The 15,265-nt window shown below is 38.5% G+C and overlaps 1 protein-coding gene across 17 annotated transcripts in view; it reads left to right on the forward strand.

Annotated features, from left to right (window-relative positions):
* The window catches only part of EPB41L3 (erythrocyte membrane protein band 4.1 like 3), a 131,919-nt gene extending 116,923 nt beyond the window's left edge, over nt 1-14,996 (forward strand). For 4 of the 17 annotated variants that reach the window (XM_019546311.1, XM_019546340.1, XM_019546331.1 and 1 more), the window contains exons 14-26: nt 892-927; nt 1,095-1,160; nt 1,619-1,807; nt 5,607-5,681; nt 6,102-6,203; nt 6,961-7,689; nt 8,199-8,321; nt 8,813-9,199; nt 10,024-10,158; nt 10,979-11,077; nt 12,687-12,767; nt 13,034-13,151; nt 14,494-14,996. In XM_019546311.1, coding sequence (XP_019401856.1) covers nt 892-927; nt 1,095-1,160; nt 1,619-1,807; nt 5,607-5,681; nt 6,102-6,203; nt 6,961-7,689; nt 8,199-8,321; nt 8,813-9,199; nt 10,024-10,158; nt 10,979-11,077; nt 12,687-12,767; nt 13,034-13,144 — 2,133 coding nt within the window. In that variant the 3' untranslated portion in view covers nt 13,145-13,151; nt 14,494-14,996. The remainder of the gene's footprint in view (nt 1-891; nt 928-1,094; nt 1,161-1,618; nt 1,808-5,606; nt 5,682-6,101; nt 6,204-6,960; nt 7,690-8,198; nt 8,322-8,812; nt 9,200-10,023; nt 10,159-10,978; nt 11,078-12,686; nt 12,768-13,033; nt 13,152-14,493) is intronic. The other 13 variants (XM_019546349.1, XM_019546366.1, XM_019546383.1 and 10 more) reach the window with 11 other exon arrangements.
* The last annotated feature ends 269 nt before the right edge of the window (nt 14,997-15,265 follow it).

A 15,265-nucleotide genomic window follows, 5' to 3' on the forward strand; every position in this document is an offset into this window, starting at 1 on the left:
GACCCTACAAACTATGAAACATCCCACCCCAGTTGGACAGCACCTGCCCCAGCCCCATTCCCTCCTATGCACTGCAGGGGCCTCAGTCTTCCTCCCCCCCATGCCCCTTCCCTCCCTCCACCTGCTTTCCTCTCTCCTCCCCCAAACAGACTTAGCAGCCTACAGAGCAACATCCAGCTGGTGCAGCATTTATCAGCCACATCAGCCAAAAAAAGCTGATGGCTGATAATGTCAATTTTCCTTTCATCAGTGCTGATATAATGTGGACCTATGTATTGGTGCACCTCTAGCAAAAACCACCAGTTACTTTGAAAATTAAATCCCTAACGAATGTATCATATGTGCCATTCAGGATTCCTACGGAGTGAGTATAAAAATTATAATGCCATCGTACGTGCAGGGGAGTAAAGTTAGTGAAATGCTTTTTAAGCAATTGGAGAACAGCTCTGTTTTGTAGATAGCCCTACACACTATTGCCCTCCTTCAAAGTTGATAGGAGATGGTACTGGTGTTTCAGTGTTTGTGTTCTTTAAACTCCTGGTGTTGTTTAGAGACAAAGCTCTTGTTATTATCAGTAAAGCAGAATGCAACAGTAACCATACTAGGCAAATCTAAGCGATATCTCCTAAATTGAGAGATGATCATACAAGGGTATTCATATGAAGTGAAGATTGAATAACAAATTCAAACATAGCAAATTTTAAAAATGAAGGCTCTTTTTTTGGATCTGAAAACTGTAAAAAGTTGACAAATATGTCTTCCTAATTCCTAATGTCCTCGGTGTAGAGATAATGTGATTTTAACATAGCAAGCTATACAGATCGGCTTTTTTAACCTTGCAATAATTTGAGTAGGTAAGGTTTTGTTTTCAAATCTTTCTTATGCTGGCAGTCGGATCAAGAGGAGGATGGAGATCTAAAAGCACAGGTACAGAATGAAAGGTCACATATGATATTAAACTGTGGGTGTGTGCAGTGTTCATAACTCTTAGCATGCAATTTGTCAATTCTGTGTGAAGAAATGTGTAGAACAGCATTTTGTATCCTTTGAATATTGTGTCCCTTACCTTTCCCTTTCTTTTTCACTTCTTTCAGAATAGTCTGATTAAGCGAATAAAGGGTGAAAATGTGTATGTCAAACATAGTAATCTAATGTTAGAGGTTGGTATTGGTATATACCAGTGCATGTATTGTACCTGTGTGTTCAGTTTTAGTGGTAAACTTGTGGATCTGCACTATGATGCATGAATTGTGTGGTCCCACTTACTAATAAATTAAATAGATTTTTTTTTCTCAGATTATGATGACTTTCTCTACTGTGTTCTATAATCGTGTGCGTGTATGTATGTGTGAAGTCTCTTTATCAGCTATAACTTACAGAGATGTTGGTAAACGCTATTTTGATGCTCATGTAAATGAGATTTTCTGTGCAGTTATCTTTCAAAATATCACATTTTCACAAGAGTGTTGTGTCAGTGCTGTGTTCCCTGATATCCTAAAATATGACTTGTTATCTACTTTACTAACAATTACATATTTTGATTTTCAAATATTGGTGGCTTAGGTAAATGTTATAAAGCGCTGTGTGCATTGTTTTGGTTTTTTTTTTAACTCTCAAGGACCTAGACAAAACTCAAGACCTGATGAAACACCAGACCAATATAAGCGAGCTGAAACGAACCTTCTTGGAAACCTCTACAGATACCACAGTATCTAATGAATGGGAAAAGAGGCTTTCGACATCTCCAGTCCGGCTTGCTGCAAGACATGAGGAAGCTCCCATGATTGAACCACTTGTGCCTGAAGAGGTCAGTACCTACCTTTTAATCAGAAACAGTAAACTGTGTATTTTATTTAACTGTTCTATATTGCTAGGTGCACTCAACACACTTAAAGAGAAACTCAGAATCTCAACAACCTAGGGCACGGGTCTTCTTTATCATTGCCAAGAGTTCAGAGAAAAACAAATAAAGAAAAGCTGTGTGGAGCCTGCTGCTAATATGAATCTTACCCAAGGCTGGATAAACTGAAAATTGTTATCAATTCCAGGCAAACAGATTTCTGCTTCACAAGAAGCATCATCACAATTAGCATTATTGTATAGTAGTAGGGGACAGTAGTGAAAAATTAAAGAAATTGGACCCCTATTTGGTTGTACATAAGAAAGTACAGTGATGGGAGAGCTGTGTTAGTCTAAAGACAGGCAGAAGGCAGTATAGAGATTCACTTTATAAACCAGACGTGTTTATTCAAGTGGATAATTAAACTTTCCCATTTGGAGACATTTGTTCTTTGAGCTCCATCCAGGGCTTTCGCTGGCCCTGCACTTTAGTTAGGTGGAATGATTTTTTTCATGTACCTGCCTGACATAAATCTTTTGGCAAACCTGTGTGATCTAAACTAAGTCTCTGAGTTGTCTATAATTTCAGACTTGAGAGAGGGTCAATCATAATTGGAAAGGAATAATCCCAAGGCTTTTTAACACATCAGAGACAGAGCACTTCGAAATTATGGTGATTTGTACACTGAAAATGACTAGGAACAATCTTTAAAAGAAGCATTTATGTGGTGGTAGTCCAGTTCCAACATAGTCAAACAGTATCTTTTTAGAAGTAGAGGCTTCTAAACATGCAAATTTTTTACCTAGAGAGCTTAGTTTTTAAGAACTACGTGTGAATGGTGTGTATACATTCTTGGGGCATATGACATTTTGAATAACTTTTGGAAATCACCACATTGTTGTACCGTGAATAAAGTACAGTAGCTAGCCTTCCACAATAAAACAGCCAGTACTGAAAGCCAAGCCGCTGCACTAGGACTATGGCAGGATTAACTGTGTGATAGCACTCATTTTCCTCTACTCTGCCTGCCTTATTAGCACCTATGTGATGGCAAGATGCAATGAGTTAAGTAGGTCAAGGGGAACTGGCTGCAGTGTGTTTATCCAAAATGATCTTTAGCATTCCCACCATAGCGCAAATTGTCCCTGAAAACGCACAGTCTTCCTGGTGAGATCACTCCACTCAAGGAGGTTCTTTAGTGGCATAGAGAAAACACAGGAGTACCTGTGCCACTTGAAGGGATGCTGCCAAGGAAAAACTACCCTGTTCTCTTGCAATATCTGCCTATCTAGCATGCCCTTTGGTGCTATTAGCAACTGACATAGATAAAAACAGATTTCATGGCTGCTCTGAAACAAGCGAGGAGACAGATCTAATACCGAGATAACCTAGGATTTGGCAAAGGGCAACCTTTGCATTGCTCCTGGTGAACTGTGCTGCTCTGTCTTTAATTGTGGCTGAGGATTGGGCTTGTCTGTCTCAGAACTAAAATTCTAACAACAAAACAGGTTATACTGAACATGTTAAAGATGAGGAGAACTGCCTAGAGAGCATCTAGCTGAATGACTGAGTGAATGAGGCTGAAGCAAGGAAAAGCTTCTTGCAGCAATCTGGTAACCACCTAAATTCACTTTCTCTGTATTTCAGATATAATAGGATGCTTTTCACAAGCAGGAAATCACTTTATAAAACATGTCCTAGAGAAGTACATCTACATGATTCATTTGGAAAGATGAGTTACAGGGATAAGAGGCTGTATTTTTCTTTTCTTTGTTTTTGACATAGGAGAACACTCTCAAAATCTACGTCAGTCTGTTACCCAAACCTTATAAACATAAGCTGTACTCCTAAATCTTATCTTCATATATGAATTTTAGCAAAATGCTTAAAGATTAGAGTTGTTTTGGACTGAGGATAAGTGAATTCCAAACTTTGATGGGCTCACTAAACACAACAGAGTACCTTGTCTCTCTTCACCAACCAGCTTAAGTATGACACTGAGACAAGCGTCTGTCAGGCAGGTTTCAGACTTTTTCTAGGTCAGTAGCACTACCTTACATTCTGAAAGGAGACTCGGTGGAAGGAAAACAACAGAACTTGTAACCAGAATGCCAAAATATGTGGTCAGTGTTAAAAACAAACAAAAAAAATCCCACATCTTTTTAAAATGTTTGATAGGGTTGCCTATAATACCTAAGATAGCTGTAATGAAACAAGAGTGGAGGAAATAATACCCAATGTTCTTGTCAGTTTGGGTACTTTGAGCATTTTATGTACAGTTGTTTTCATTCTTATCCCCTTGAAAGTTCATAGTCAGTGTCACAATGCAGTGAGGGGGCAAAACAGGAAACATAGTTTTTAATACCTCAACCCCTGGCTCATGGGCTAATGTTCGAGCTAATGAGAAGAAGCCAAATAATGACTGACTGTTGACCTGAATTAAGACAGAAGAAAAGCTACAGTTCTCATCATCACCTTTGCCAGTTTTCTCTGAAGTTCTGTAAATTACCTCTCTGTAAGCAGAATGACAGCATTCACATTTTTTCATTGCACAATGTAGAACACACATCATGGCAAATATTGAGAGATTAACATATTATCACTTCTGTAGTAATACTTGTAAAAACAAAAAAAAATTACTGTTACAGTGAGTGGATTGGTTTGTGCAAAAAATCCCAGTCCCCCAATCTGAGGAGATACTTGGTCTCACAGCAAAAAGAGTGGACAGCCCCAGGAGTGAGGAGGGCAGCAGAGTATATGTTGACCCAGTCTGAACAAGTAAAGGCAGGGGATGTTGGTCAAACCAAAAGAGGGCTTGTGTCACACTTAGGTGTGGGGGTTAGGAGGATACTGGAGCTGGCTCCACTTCTTCAGGTTCTTGTATTCATTGGTTGGCCTTGAGGACTTCAAGCTGATTGGCCTCTTCACTTTCTCTTAATAATTTAGTCTCTTGGCTGCAGGAGCACCTTGTCTTTTCATCTCATCCCACTGCCTCACTGTAGCTATTGTGAACAAATTGTGTAGCTGTGATGCTGGATGTGTAATCAGTATTAATACAGAATGTTTTCCTTTGGGGCCAAATTGACAGTGATGTGCCAGTCCTCCTTGCCTTGCCTCTTTTCTTTGCGGAGGCACCGTTAGGGCTAAAAAGAATAGGACTTTTTATTTTTCCTTTTTATAAGAAACTTTTGCTCGCCTAGTGTTTAAGAGCCAGCTCCCAGAGATAGATGAGATGTGGCGTTTTAGTGATGGGCCTTGTACGTGTAAGGTGGGTAGGTAGGAGGGACCTGAAATTTTTACCGTCTGAGGTTTCCTGAGTACCATCTATCATTCTCATCCTCCCCACCCCCTCTCATTCTGCCCCTCCAAATGAAGTGCATGTGTGCAGAGTGAGCAGGATAAAGGATCTGCTCCCAGATACTGTTTATATGGTGGGAGCCTCATAACTTCTTACTGGATCAAGTTAACTTCTGGTATATGAGATGGGGTGGATACATGCCAGTCGTACCCATTAAGTTATTAAACTTGGAGCCTGCCACATAAAATCCATCTCCACGTCCTATTTTACCAACAGGGTCTGATTCAAGAGATTCTCAGTGATTCTGCTGAAAAAAATTGTGCTTGTACTACTAATTCCTGTTTCATTAGTTTCTCAAATGAAATAGCCTGTCTGTTAACAGTTGGCTTATACTTGTATGTTTAAAATATTGTTGACTAATATGGTATAAGATCAAAACTATCTCCTCAGCTCTTTCTCTTTCATTAGACCAAAGAAGACAGGGAGAAATCTGGAAAACTTATATTTTTGCAGAAGGGAAGTACCACGTTCCTTGAATCCCAGGTAAAATGAAAGCATGATTTCTAAAAATGCAATCAAATAGACTGGTACAAATTTACCATTTTTACCATTTTCCTTTTCAAAACCTAAATTTTTAAATAAATGTTCCAAAGGTAAGTATGAATTTTGTGGATAAAATTTTGATGATAATGAGATGCCAAAAATTTTAGATGGTTATCTAATAGAAAAATATTTCCTTATACTGACAAATCTACTCACATAGTTAGGTTTTGTTTGTTTGTTGGTTGTTTGGTTTTGTGCTTTTTCCTTTCCATTTTGCATGCAATTGCAGAGTCTCACTAAAAAACATTGCACTAAGCAAGGCACTGTTATCGTTAGAATGAATCTCCTTTATACTGTCAAGTGAATTCAGCTTATCTTGAATGATGATGAATTTTGAATTCTTATTGATTTTTCCATTAGCCAAGGGAGATAGAGAAGAAGCTGCAGGAAGGAGAATCTGCTGGCACTATGGTTACTTCTCATCAAATCATTATCCAGAAAAGTGTCCCATCATTCCTAGAGGTTATTTTTAATTCATTTGATTTAAACCAACACATGTGTTTAGTTTAATATAAAACTGTTCTAGGGCCATGTAATTGGGCTACAAGCGTGCTTTTGAAATAATTCACATAGCATATATGTATTTCGAGAAAAGATAGTTTTGCATTATTCTCAAACAATAGTTGTAATGCTCCAGGCATTTAGTATATTGTAGAACTCCATTCATATCATGTTAAGGAACTTCATTTTTTTAATAAGAACCAGAAAATTCATCTGACATTAAAGGCATGTACAAACATGTACTGTTCTGAGACCCCAAAACATTTCATTTAAAAAGTGTTTGTATTATCTGGGGAATAAATCACTTGCTTAGCTTACATTATTTTGTAACTTTTATAGGAATATGGGTATGTTGTTGTGATATATGACTTTAAACCCAGGATTATTCAAAAATTCATAAATGGCCAATCAGATTATTTCTAAAATACAAAAATTTTTAAATGCTATTCAACTGAAAATGAATGCAATAAAAGGGAGTGTGAAGTATTTTTGTTCACATATTGTAAATACCCTTTCCAAAGGATTAAAAAGAGGTTTTTAAATAAAAGTGCAAATTGTTATAAGTTTACTTTATTGTCTCTACCAAATATATGGTAGAAATTATTACATGTTTCAAAATACCCACCATGCATTTCCTAAAAGATTTAATATTTTGGTGTTCCTGAAACAAAGATAATCCATTAGATATTCTAATTTAGCTTTTATATTTCAAATATAGGGCACTGAGGATTGGGTTATTATAGACAAAATACCCTCTGAGGTAGTTGATGGTGAATCGAAAAAAAAAGTGCCATACAAAGTAATGACTGTGAGCCGTAAAAGTGACATTCCAGCTGAGATATTAAAATCCAGTACCATTCTAATGCAGAGCTTTGAGGACTTGGAAAGTGAAATGCAATCCAAAGAGGAGAATAAACAGAAAATGTACACCTTAGGAAAGTCGTATGATACTGTATCCGGGAAAATTGTAATCATGACAAGTAAAGCTAAAGAGGGAGAGAAAACAGTACAATCTTCACTAGACGCCTTTCAAAAATTGGAGAGGGAAGTGCAAGAATCTGTGAAGATCATTCCAGTAGTGGCCGAATATGAAATTTTAGAGCCTGGCACTGATGAGAGAGCCAGGCGGGTATCCGATGTGCAAAGCACGAAGAGGAAGCTGTCTGAATCTTTGACACCCATAAAGGAAGCAGAATCTCAGTTGCAAAGTCCTGAAGAAGAAACTTTGAAGAAGGCACAAAAGATGGACCAGGATTTGCAGTTGCATGGTACACTGGGAAGTTTGCAGACTGGCAGAGCAGAAAAACACCTTGACAGTGAAGCCCTAAAAGCAGGGGCATTTGATCGGAAAGATAAGAGTCTGTCTGAGTGGAGATATTCCAGAGATCAGCCATTTACCATTGCTACTGCTCACTATGTTACTGAATCGTCTGCATCAAGAGTAGTGGTAACAAGTGGCTTTGAGTTTGTGCCACAGTTTAAAACTTAAAGCATGACTTCTTTAGGCAATACCCTCACACTACCCTGCCTTTCAGTTCTCTTGCTGCTTGGTTTTATGTTGACAACAGGCAACCCAAGCTTATTTTTTTTCCTCATGATTTAAATCAGAACCACGGTCAAAGCAGGCATTATCAGGCTTTAAACCTTTCAAGTTTATTTAAAGAGTCACATTACTGAAATGTAATATTGCTGCTGTGGCTGATTAATAAAGAAAAAAGGTTTGCTTGAACCAGCAAAATCCCAGTGCTAACAGTTATGCTTTTAGACAACTGCTTCTAGTCATAACGAATGTGTGCTAATTTATTTTCCCATTCTTTTCCTGTTTTCAACCTTTTTGTCCCTGTGACCTTCGCCTCTTTTCCTCTGTCTCAGCCTCCAGTTTTGTCTGTTAGCATATCTGTGTTTGTATGTCTGCCTTTCTTTTGTGTATGACTCTACATTTCTTTGTCTACTTAGACTAAACAGTCCTCCGGTGAAAAAACCTTGGATGGTTCAGATATCTTCAGTTTAATAGAGTCTGCCAGAAAACCAACTGAGTTCATAGGAGGGGTTACTTCTGCTCCCCATAGCTGGGCTCAGGTGGCCGTTTGATTTCATCCATGAATTTAATAATTGCACGCAGCTGATTTTTGGTTGCTTTTCTTCCCCATATTTGCACATAAAAATGTGACCTCTCAGAGAATTTAGAATCTGCACAGTTAATATTAATGCAGATGCTCAATGTGCCTTTTTAAAGCTAGATCACCAACAGAATCCTTATCAAAAAGTCAAGTTCTAGTCTGTTTTAAGTTTGCATTTAACTCATTTTATAAGGTGTCTTTTTTTACTTTTGGAAAATTAAGACATTGATGCAAATGAGAATACTGTAAAGCTTCTGCTTGTAAAATGCTAATTTGCTTTATTTTGCATATGTGCCATTATAATTACCTTAAAGTGGAAAACTAAACTCTTCAGGAGACGCCAGTTGGCAAAGTTGAACGATCTTTTATTACCTGTATTTACAGTGTGTTGGCAGTAAGATAGGTTTTATTCTCCACACCTGACATTCAGATTTTGTTTTCTTCCTACAGAAAATGGAAACAAAGATAAGTCAGGAAGCAGATGAAGTGAAAGAAGAGGTGGAACTGCATCTGGATGCCATGGAGAAGGTGGTGCAGGAGACCGTAATAGTTGAGGAGAGACATGTGTCAAGTGTGCATGCAAGTGGGGATGCTGCTACAATGGCTGGAGATGAGCTGGATGCTAAAGAACAGGCAGTATCTGCTGCTGCTGCTGCTAGCTTTCTAGGGAAAGAGGGCTCTGCAGTGACTGAGGGGGCTAAGGAGGAAAAAAGGGAGGAGGCTGATAAAGCTGTAACCAAACAGGAAGAAATTGCTTCTGCTTCTCATGCGCATGAGGAGGAGCAGAGTGCGACAGGCCACCTTTCAGATTCATTGGAAAGAAAACCTCACTTTGAGGTAATTCATTTAATAATCCCTTGTTTCTTCATTACAGTAAAATGGTTGCAGGATTGGACTAAATTAACTTCACTGATGAAGAGTTAAATAAAACATATGTAGATTACTCTGCAACATCTTTACAGTGAGCAGTTTGTTTCTCCTCTTATTCCCTCCTTGCATGGCAGTTAATGAGGCTTGTTGCTGGTTTCCATTATTGGCAACATTTTGTCAAACAGTGTTCCCCGTGCTTAAGACCAACTCCTTATTTTCTGGCCTTTAATGTTGGTTACATAACAATAAGGAGATGGATCAGTTTGCATTGTCTTTTGGCAAGTTCATTAATATTTGGAGGAATATTATTTGTATTTGTAGGAATACCCAGAAGGAACAGAAAATCATCTGTTTTCTCTTATTTGGTACCCCTGGAAATAACTTACCTTATCTGGCTTAACTACCCAGATTTTGTATTTTACACTTTAATGCCATTAAGAAGATTTCTAGACGTATTTATACTGAGGGTTTAACACAGCCTTCTCTTTCTGAGAGAGAATTGCAAGAAAATAAGCCTAAATAGAAATCTGTTGTCCTGTCATTTTGAACCTTTTTTAATATTAGCATCTTTTCCAAATGTGGATTTCATTAAACCAATAGAGCATTAGCTTTATACACTGCCTTGGAGTACTGCTGTCATATGTCTTCTTATGTATCCTTATAATGAGGTTTTTCCCCTTTCCGTAGTGCAGAGCACTTTTTGTTATTCTTTTTCACTTCCTAACTAAACCATTTGAAAAATGTTAAATTTGAAAGCTTTAATTAATGCTCCTATTGGTTTTCTGTTCAAGCAGTCACCAGTTGTGAAGACAGAGACTATCAGTTTTAGCAGTGTTTCCTCAGGTGGGGAGAATCTTGAAGTTTCTACCAAGGAGGTGCCAGTAGTTCATACAGAAACAAAAACCATTACATATGAATCTTCACAGGTAAGAAACTGCAACAGCTGAATAGTACCTTGGTGTAAGTCACTGCACTGTTAAATAAATGTTGTCAATAGTAAACCTGAAGTTGGTATAAACATTTAGTCTTACCCTTATATGTTTGAGTAAATGGTCTTTTTGTAATTGGTGTTTAGGATGCAGATTTTGGAGCTTGTTAGGCGCACAGCCTTAAGAAAAACTGAGTAAGATGCATTGTAATACAAGTAGAAGTACTGTCAAACATACAATACCATGTAATGAAAAAACTGGGATGAAAACATGAAATAATATCTAAGTTTTATGAAAGGTGCACTGACAACTTGTGGTCAAGGTCCCTGACACTTCTAGGATTAAGGATGTTAATCCTCAGGTTTACATGGAATTGCAACTCGATTACTGCAGCTGTAGAATACAACTATGTTCTGCCAGTCTATCCAAATTATCTGTGAAATTCCAAATGCATATCCATATCTTTGTGCCATAAATTGCCATATGCAATGTGTATATATTTTGTAACACTGCTGTATTCCTCTTTAGGAGATACTATATTTCAGTGGTGGGTAAAGACATCTCTGCCTATCCCTTGGATGTTTCACAGCACTACAATAAGGCTTGAATGGGTACTATTTACAAAGCGCTTTGAGCAAATTACAGATATTTGACAGAATAGTCCATCAGTTTATTAAAACAGTCTGAGAGCAATTAGTTTTGTATTGCTAGGCACTCTCCTTCTCCAGAATTATACAGATAGGAAACTTTAACTAATATAGATAATACTTTCTGCTGCTTGAACATTTTTTATGAGGTACTTTTTTTTTTTTTTTAGATGGATTTGGGTGCCGACTTAGACCCAGGTGTACTGATGAGTGCACAAACTATCACATCTGAAACTACCAGCACTACAACTACTACACATATCACCAAAGTAAGCGTTCAAAAAATGGTGGGGAGGGGGTTTATTCCTAGAATATGTATTTTTGCAATTTTGACAATACAAAAACAGTATTTATTTCAGAACATAGCTATTCTCTGGGTGCAATCCTATCCATCTTAGGTGACAGTTTAGTTCCCGCTGCTGTAGTTTAAGCTTCTCACAACATCTCTGTGAGGAAAGGAATTGTGTAGCAACATGCCAACAGGCAGGAAGTCTGTGGCAGAGTACATTATGGAACCTACAACTCCTATGCCCTGGATTGGCAACCTGATGCCTAAGACCATACTTCCTTCCATTTAAGCTAATCTTAGAACTCCCATTAAATCTGATGGGGAAAAGCTTCCATCTCTGTAGGACAGTGGTCTCCAACCTTTTTAAGTAGCAGATCACATTTGGCATTTAAAAGTAATCCAAGATCTACCGTGCACTGCTGCCCCTCCTCCCCCCGCAACCCAGCAGGTAAGTCTGTGGAGGGGAAGGGGGGTGGGGGGGCAGATCGAGCCAGAGGGACAAAAAACTATTTGGGGGCAAACCTCCACAGCAGGTAAGTCCCACCTGGCCAAGGCCCCACTCAACTTACCCCTGCTCCTGCCTCTGCGGCACTGTACCTCACCGCAGGGACCTCAATCTAGCCTCCGCCTCTTCTCTCCCCCATGGACTGACTTCCTGGGCTGGGGCATGCACATACATGTGTGAGGGCACTCAGCCTTCCCACCCCAGTCTTGGATTGACTTCAAGAGCCTCTGAGATCTACTAGTGGATTGAGATCCACTGGTTGGTGACCAGTGCTGTAGGTGAACCACACAAAGGTCCTTTCACTACTTGAGTCTAAGCCCTTGAGAAGTTAAGGAGGAGCAAAGGCCTTGTGCTTCACTCGCTGTGTTCGTAAATGTGATATACATACTTGCTATTCTTTGTCAAGGATGTCTAATGGGTCGTTCACAGGTTGCATACAACCCAAAAGGGGTTAAATTGCAGCCCCTGGGCTCCCACCTTTTTTCATTGCTCTAACTACAAAAGCAGCCAGAGTCTTTGGTTTCCTCTGGTTCCCCCTCTTTCACTCTGGCAGGTGGTGCAGGACCATGCAGCATTGCACAACTGTCAGCATTGCCTATGGCACCAGAGAGGAATGATTCAGTGTGGGGACTGAGGCTGGGGAGGCTAGGATTCACATGGGGACAGAGGCTGGGTTATGTAGGATTCACGTGGTGCGGTTGGGGGGCAACACCCAAGAGCATGGTATAGCAAGTGAGGGTGAGGGGAAGGGGAGGAGAGAGGCACCCAGGCACACTTTGCAGCAGGGCAACACAAGCTACAGTGGGTGAGGGCATTCAGCATGTAGTCCATGCATGTAGGCATGCGGCCCTCAGCCACTTACGGACAGCCCTGCTTTTTGTGGCAGACTTGCAGTCGATGCTGAATGTTTTGGCATATCTGATACATAACAAATATGTATAAGGTTATGAAACACTTCTGAGAGTCCTTCAAGGTGAACTGTCCCTTGTTCCGCTTTTGCTGGATTCTTGAACTGTTTCTTCTTTGAACAAGCAGCAGCACTACTAAGTGTGGATATTGATTTGTATTTATTCTTTCCATTTAGACTGTGAAAGGAGGCATCTCGGAGACAAGAATTGAAAAGCGAATAGTCATCACAGGAGATGCAGACATTGACCATGATCAGGTGGGGTATTTAAGGTACTAAATAGTGCCCCAAAGTCTATCAGAAAGTATATTTAACCATATGCTTTAAAAGACGCAATTCATACTGGCACATCTTAAAGTAAGCTGATTTTAGTGTTTAAATCAATGACAATATATTTCATATTTTAATCATCTTTCCTCATTTGTAAATTGTGTAATTTATCATGAATCTCTCCACCTTGCTACTGATCATGCATGTTCCACCTCCTTTTTGTTTTTGCCCTTCTGTGGTTTTCTTGGGCTTAGGCGCTGGCTCAGGCAATTAAAGAGGCCAAAGAGCAGCACCCTGACATGTCAGTGACCAAAGTAGTGGTACATAAAGAGACAGAAATCACACCAGAAGATGGGGAGGATTGACCCACAGGTAAGAAGACTAGATGATTTTCCAAGGTACTTAATGGGATAGCATGTGGCAAAGGTCATTCTCCTTCCATAATTCACCTCTCGCTTTTTTCCTTTCTCTCACTGGCATTTGCATATATTACAGAAATATATTATTTGAGTGGTGGTATATAAATGAGAATTACTTCTGAAATCTATTTTAAATCTAAATAATATGCATTTGGTTCTAAATGTTTTTCTTTGTTTAATGATGCCAGTTAGAGAAATGGAACTTAGTCATTTGCTTTGGTTGGCTCTCTGAATATTCTTCTTTATCCATGCTATGTATTCCTGTACTTTCTAACCCTCAAGTCTGAAACCTGCTGTCCATCCATATATGACTTAAGAACAAAAGTGTTTTGTTCTTAAAGGTATGCATTTTAATACACTTTAAAATGCCAAGGGAGAGGACCAGAATTAAAATTGGATAACATTTTCCAGTGTTTAAGGACAATTATGTCAGAATTGAGGCTTCTAATCCCAACTTGTATAAATATAGTTCAATTTGGTTTTGTAATGTGTCAGTATTTGGATGCTTTGCTTTCATGTATTTTTAAAGGACCTTTTTATGCTTTAAAGTGGCATTGTTTCTCAGGATGAGATAATAATGCAGCTTTTCTTGTGTCTAGCTTTCTTCAGTCAGGGCATGTTCTTCAGCTGTGTTTGGCTAAACAGGTGTCTTGGTAGTATTGTATTTATTGTATATGCAAAAACATATCATGCATACTAACTAACTTGCTATGCAAGAACTGTTAATGCCAGCATCATCCCATAGGTTGCTTTGAATGCTGTATGCAAAAAAGAAAAATAACTAAAAATGGCTGCGTGTCAAATTTATTTGAATTCATAGCAGTATTTTATTACATATTCCTTATGTAGAAAGCACGTATATGTAGCGCTACATATTCTTTAGCATTTGGTATAAGTAACAGAGTATGGGGCATAGCATCTTTTGAAAAGTTATTGCTTTCTCCTGCTTCAGATAAGAAAATATAAAAGCTTAACGTAAATGTGGCTCACTACTATTTACTTCGGAAGATGAAGCTAATCTTTAAGGAGTAAGTACCAATAACCACTGTGGTATTCAGCTAGTTCTTTCAGTTAGAGCATGACCTGGTTCAAATCTCATGGAAGTCGGTAGGAATATTTCCATTGACATCAATGGGCTTGGGATCAGGTTGCCTGGTTAGCAGTTACTTATACTAGAATGTAGCTTTTTTAATGTCTTTTGTTCCCTGAAGTATTGAGCATAAGTTATTTTGCAGCTTTGATTTGGACACAAATGCAGTTGGTTTATATGATTAACACAGTTCTCTTTCCTACAGGAATAATTTAGCTTGCATATGAATCCACACCATTAGGAATACCAGAGCCTTTATGGAAACTCAGTTCTAATCAGACTGACTTATGTCTGTCCATGGAAAAGAAGAATTGATCTTGACCGCTAATAAGACACTGGCAGAGATACCCTCCCATAGAAAGCAATCTGAATCCGCATCAGTAAAACTATTGCATGAAGCAACGATAAAATTACAAAAAAGCAGCATTTTTAATTTTCATAAAATGTCTAAGTTTTCAGCTATACCTGCACGTTCATAAACAGTATAAACAGTGATCTTACGTAACACACAAACAATTCATGCCTTTCACAGTTTACGAAAGTCTAAACAAATTTAAATTTGTTAGGTGGCAAACCTTTTGTTTACGAAGACTGTAAATGAAGATTACCCTAAAAATGCTAGAACCTGTATAGGTACAGTGTATGATGTTTTACCACACATTAGATGTGCCAATAACACAGTTTATTCAGTAAACAACTTGAATCTTCTGTCTGTTTCATCTGGTTTTATTATTGCCCAACAATGATGAATCTTTAATCTTATCAAAATATTTAAATGCTTACAAAATGTGCTTTGTATACCTGACTATAAATACCTTATGAGGTAGTGATGATTTTAGCTTATTAACTCAATTTTATTTGTTTTTGTCAGCATTGTTCAGAGTTATAGTCAGCTACCAGACACCCCTTACAACTCCTAACCCTGTAAATTCTTTGTAGTTATTTTGGAGAGAAACTGTATTTTCCTTAGCTTGTAG

The sequence above is a fragment of the Crocodylus porosus genome, unplaced genomic scaffold (assembly GCF_001723895.1).
Source record: "Crocodylus porosus isolate Cpor-Errol unplaced genomic scaffold, CroPor_comp1, whole genome shotgun sequence".
Lineage (NCBI taxonomy): Eukaryota > Metazoa > Chordata > Crocodylia > Crocodylidae > Crocodylus > Crocodylus porosus.